This window comes from Entelurus aequoreus, linkage group LG06 (genome assembly GCF_033978785.1).
Source record: "Entelurus aequoreus isolate RoL-2023_Sb linkage group LG06, RoL_Eaeq_v1.1, whole genome shotgun sequence".
NCBI lineage: Eukaryota > Metazoa > Chordata > Actinopteri > Syngnathiformes > Syngnathidae > Entelurus > Entelurus aequoreus.
In genome coordinates this window covers 58,565,919-58,570,995 of record NC_084736.1, presented here as the reverse complement: position 1 = coordinate 58,570,995, position 5,077 = coordinate 58,565,919, and the positions used below count along the sequence as shown (strand labels likewise).

At 47.6% G+C, this 5,077-nt stretch overlaps 1 protein-coding gene across 1 annotated transcript; it reads left to right on the top strand.

Moving 5' to 3' along the window:
- Nucleotides 1–427: 427 nt before the first annotated feature.
- fzd10 (frizzled class receptor 10) lies at nt 428–2,378 on the top strand. The gene has a single exon (XM_062049588.1). The coding sequence runs from the start codon at nt 504–506 to the stop codon at nt 2,250–2,252; it is 1,749 nt and encodes a 582-aa protein (XP_061905572.1). The 5' UTR covers nt 428–503; the 3' UTR covers nt 2,253–2,378.
- Nucleotides 2,379–5,077: the final 2,699 nt, after the last annotated feature.

The window sequence follows — 5,077 nt, the reverse complement described above, 5'->3', positions numbered from 1 at the left end:
GTAGGTGTCTTTGAAGGCGGATCTCTTGGCAGGTTGGACCATGCAGGACCGGAGCTGCAGCGAGCAGCTCAGACGCGCGCTGCCACCAAACGCATCAACAACTCGCCGTGCAGGAGCGCAAGCATTACGCAATACTTGTTGTGGCGTGGACTTATTATTATTATTATTATTATTATTATTATTATGGCTCAATCGGGATTTAATCGCGAGGGAGCGTGAAGGCGTCTTTTTTTTTTTTTTTTTTTTTTTTCCTTTTTTTAATGAGGTAGCAATTCCTCCAACTTCTTGCACCGGGACGCTGCACCATGGAGTGAGAGGAGACGCCGCATGACGACTCACTGGATGTGGAATTTACCATTTTGGATTTATTTTTTTGCACACTCTTGAAAGCATGCACTCTTCTTGCAAAACTGTGGGATTAGTAAAAGTGTGGAGGTCTGTAAGTTGAACCATCATTTGCTCTTATGAAAGACACTTTTTCTTTTTAAAGTAAAGAAGCGAGGATGTGTTCAAGCGCCGTGCTACCCGTGCTGCTGGCGGTGCTGCTGTGCGGCGGACAAGGCTGGGCCATCAGCTCCATGGACCCGGACTGGCCGGGCGAGGGCAAATGTCAACACGTCAGCATCCCCCTGTGCAAGGACATCGGCTACAACATGACTCGCATGCCCAACTTGATGGGCCACGACAGCCAGAAAGAAGCCGCCATGAAGCTGCAGGAGTTCGCCACGCTGATCCAGTTCGGATGCCACGGCCACCTGAAGTTCTTCCTTTGTTCCCTCTACGCCCCCATGTGCACCGAGCAGGTGTCCAACCCCATCCCGGCATGCAGGGTCATGTGCGAGCAGGTCAAAGCCAAGTGCCTGCCCATTCTGGAGCAGTTCAACTTCCCCTGGCCCGACTCCCTGGACTGCGCCCGGCTGCCCACCAAAAACGACCCCAACAACCTGTGCATGGAGGCGCCCAACAACGGCTCGGACGAGCCCCCCAAGGTGTCCCACACCCGGCCGCCGGACTTCAGGCTGCAACCCCCGCTGAGCGGGCAGGAGCTGCACTCGCGGGACCCGGACGTCAAGCCCAAGTGCGACAACCCCGGCAAGTTCCACCACGTGGAGAAAAGCCAGTCGTGCGCCCCCAAGTGTCACCCCAGAGTGGACGTGTACTGGAGCCAGGGGGACAAGCGCTTCTCCCTGGTGTGGATCGCCGTCTGGTCCATCCTGTGCTTCGTCTCCAGCGCCTTCACCGTGCTCACCTTCCTCGTCGACCCCCAGCGCTTCAAATACCCGGAGAGGCCCATCATCTTCCTCTCCATGTCCTACTGCGTCTACTCGGTGGGCTACCTCGTCCGTCTCTTCGTGGGCGCCGACAGCATCGCCTGCGACCGGGACGACGGCGTCCAGTACGTCATCCAGGAGGGCCTGGAGAGCACCGGCTGCACCATCGTGTTCCTCATCCTGTATTATTTCGGCATGGCCAGCTCCCTTTGGTGGGTCGTGCTCACCCTCACATGGTTCCTGGCGGCGGGGAAGAAGTGGGGCCACGAGGCCATCGAGGCCAACAGCAGCTACTTCCACCTGGCGGCGTGGGCCGTCCCGGCGGTGAAGACCATCATGATCCTGGTGATGAGGAAGGTGGCGGGGGACGAGCTGACGGGCGTCTGCTACGTGGGCAGCATGGACGTGAAAGCCCTCACCGGCTTCGTGCTCATCCCGCTCTCCTGCTACCTGGTCGCCGGCACCTCCTTCCTCCTCTCGGGCTTCGTGGCCCTCTTCAACATCAGGAAGATCATGAAAACCGAAGGGGAGAACACGGACAAGCTGGAGAAGCTGATGGTGCGCATCGGGGTCTTCTCCGTGCTCTACACCGTCCCCGCCACCTGCGTCATCGCCTGCTATTTCTACGAGCGCCTCAACATGGACCACTGGCGCACGCTGGCGGGGAAGGCCACGTGCAAGGGCGGCGGCGGCGGCGGCGAGTCCGAGTGCCTCATGGACGCGTCCATCCCCGCCGTGGAGGTCTTCATGGTGAAGATCTTCATGCTGCTGGTGGTGGGCATCACCAGCGGCATGTGGATCTGGACCTCCAAGACCTTGCAGTCGTGGCAGAACGTGTTCAGCAGGAAGCTGAAGAAGAGGACGAGGAGGAAGGCGAGCAGCGTGTTCACCAGCAGCCAGGCCTACATCAAACCTCACCTGTCCCTCAAAGGGCACGCCAGCAAGTACGAACCCACACGGCCCCCTCCCACGTGCGTATGAACACTTACGAAGCCCTTACGTTTTTTTTTTTTATTCATCGCCGTTTATTTATGCGACATGTTTCCTTTTTTTTTTTATCTCGTGCAACAAGAGCTGCCTTTTGTTCCAAAACAAATCTGGATTGAGTTTTCCCCCCACGGAGGGAAACTTGCTTCAATTAGGTGCAAAAAAAACAACAACAACCGGTTACTTGAATAACGTGCAATAGATGTTTCGCTTCCAGGCGACAAAAGGCACTAGTGGCAGACTACAGACAAAAAGACCCCCCCCCCACCCCCAAAGAACATGCCGGCAAATGGCCAAGAGAGACGAGTGTTTGCCTTTGGAGCCTCTTTTTTTTTTTTTTTCATGGAAATGGCGACAGGCGGTGTCATATATGTTTGAACTGGAGCGGGAACAGCTGTTGAGAAAGCGGACCTTCTGTGAGGCCAACCCCTTGCTGTAAAATCGGTGGTCCCCGACCTTTTTTTTTTTTTGCACCGCGCCCCGGTTTTATTGTAGGGAAATAATTTTCCACATGTGCCAGATAAATACAGCAAAAATAAGTGCATGACAAATGCTTTGTTGTGATCATGTTCTGTTTGGGTTTTTTCCGAGTCACTTGGGCTTTTCTGTTAGTTCCTGTTTGTGCACCTCTGAGTTGGTTTCCAGAGCTACTTATTATTTTCACCTGCCGCTTGTGTTCCGGATGCGCGCCTGTTTGCAATCACTGACATTATTTAATAATAATAAATAGGGATGTCCGATAATGGCTATTTGCCGATATCCGATATTCCGATATTGTCCAACTCTTTAATTACCGATACCGATATATGCAGTCGTGGAATTAACACATTATTATGCCTAATTTGGACAACCAGGTATGGTGAAGATAAGGTACTTTAAAAAAAAATTAATAAAATAAGATAAATAAATTAAAAATATTTTCTTGAATAAAAGAAGAAAGTAAAACAATATAAAAACAGTTACATACAAACTAGTAATTAATGAAAATGAGTAAAATTAACTGTTAAAGGTTAGTATTATTAGTGGACCAACAGCACGCACAATCATGTGTGCTTACGGACTGTATCCCTTGCAGACTGTATTGATATATATTGATGTATAATGTAGGAACCAGAATATTAATAACAGAAAGAAACAACCCTTTTGTGTGAATGAGTGTAAATGAGGGAGGGAGGTTTTTTGGGTTGGTGCACTAATTGTAAGTGTATCTTGTGGTTTTTATGTTGATTTAATTAAAAAAAAAAAAAAATTACTGATACCGATAATTAAAAAAAGATACCGATAATTTCCGATATTAAATTTTAACGCATTTATCGGCCGATAATATCGGCAGACCGATATTATCGGACGTCTCTAATAATAAATAATAATAGATTTTATTTGTAAAAAAGCACTTTACATTGAGCAAACAACCTCAAAGTGCTACAGTGTATTGAAGAAAAAAAAAACAATAATAAAAAGATAATAAAAAAATAAATAAAAACTAGAACAGCCTAATAGCTAGAACAATGGTTCTTAACCTGGGTTCGATCGAACCCTAGGGGTTCGGTGAGTCGGGCTCAGGGGTTCGGCGGAGGTCAAAGCACACCCGACACATCAACAAACTTCTCCTTATCGGCGTATTACGGATACGGCAACAGCTGACTGATTTGCAGGTGTGTAATTTGTTGTGAGTTTATGCACTGTGTTGGTTTTGTTGTTTGAACAAGGTGATGTTCAAGCACGGTTCATTTTGTGCACCAGTAATAAAACATGGTAACACTTTAGTATGGGGAACATATTCACCATTAATTAGTTGCTTATTATCATGCAAATTAGTAACATATTGGGTCTTAACTAGTCATTATTAAGTACTTATTAATGCCTTATTTGGCATGGCCTTATTATAACCCTAACCCTCTAACCCTGGCCCTAACCCTAACCAAATAACTCTAAAGTAAGTCTTTGTTACTTAGAATATGTTCCCCTAGTGTCTAAAAAACTCTAAATTAAGTCTTTGATATTAGAATATGTTCCCCATACTAAAGTGTTACCAAAAACATATAAAACATTTTATTTTTCACTAAAGAAGGGTTCGGTGAATGCGCATATGAAACTGGTGGGGTTGGGAGTATCTATAAAAAGGCTTTTTTTTTTAAAGAAGGGTTTTTAAGCCTTTTTTAAAAGCATCCACAGTCTGTGGTGCCCTCAGGTGGTCAGGGAGAGCATTCCACAGACTGGGAGCGGCGGAGCAGAAAAAGCCCGGTCTCCCATAGTTCGTAGCTTTGTCCTCGGAGGTTGGAGGAGGTTAGCATGTCCGGAGCTGTGGTGTCATGTGGAAGATTTGGGGGTGAGTAGTTCTTTGAGGTAGAGGGGGGGCATTTCCATGGAGGCACTGGTGTGTTAGTAGGGAGACTTTGTATTCAATCCTGAGCGGAACAGGTAGCCGGTGAAGGGATTTGAGAATTGGTGTGATGTGGTCGTATTTCCGTACTCTCATCATTTAAGACTGCCTTTTCCAGTCAGTCGGGCTGGCTTCTTTCTGTTACGATCAGGTCGCATGGTGATGCGGGGTTTGTTCTCCCAGCATGCAAAGGACGAATCCGGACAGGACTTTTGCAGGTAAGGACTAGATTTAATAGTAAAACAACACGAAACAGGTACAAAACAGAAAACAAACCGACTAGATAAGGTGCCGAGCGCACCGGAAGCTAAGGCTACAACTTAGCATTTATTGATTGATTGACACTTTTATTAGTAGATTACACAGTACAGTACATATTCCGTACAATTGACCACTAAATGGTAACACCCGAATACGTTTTTCAACTTGTTTAAGT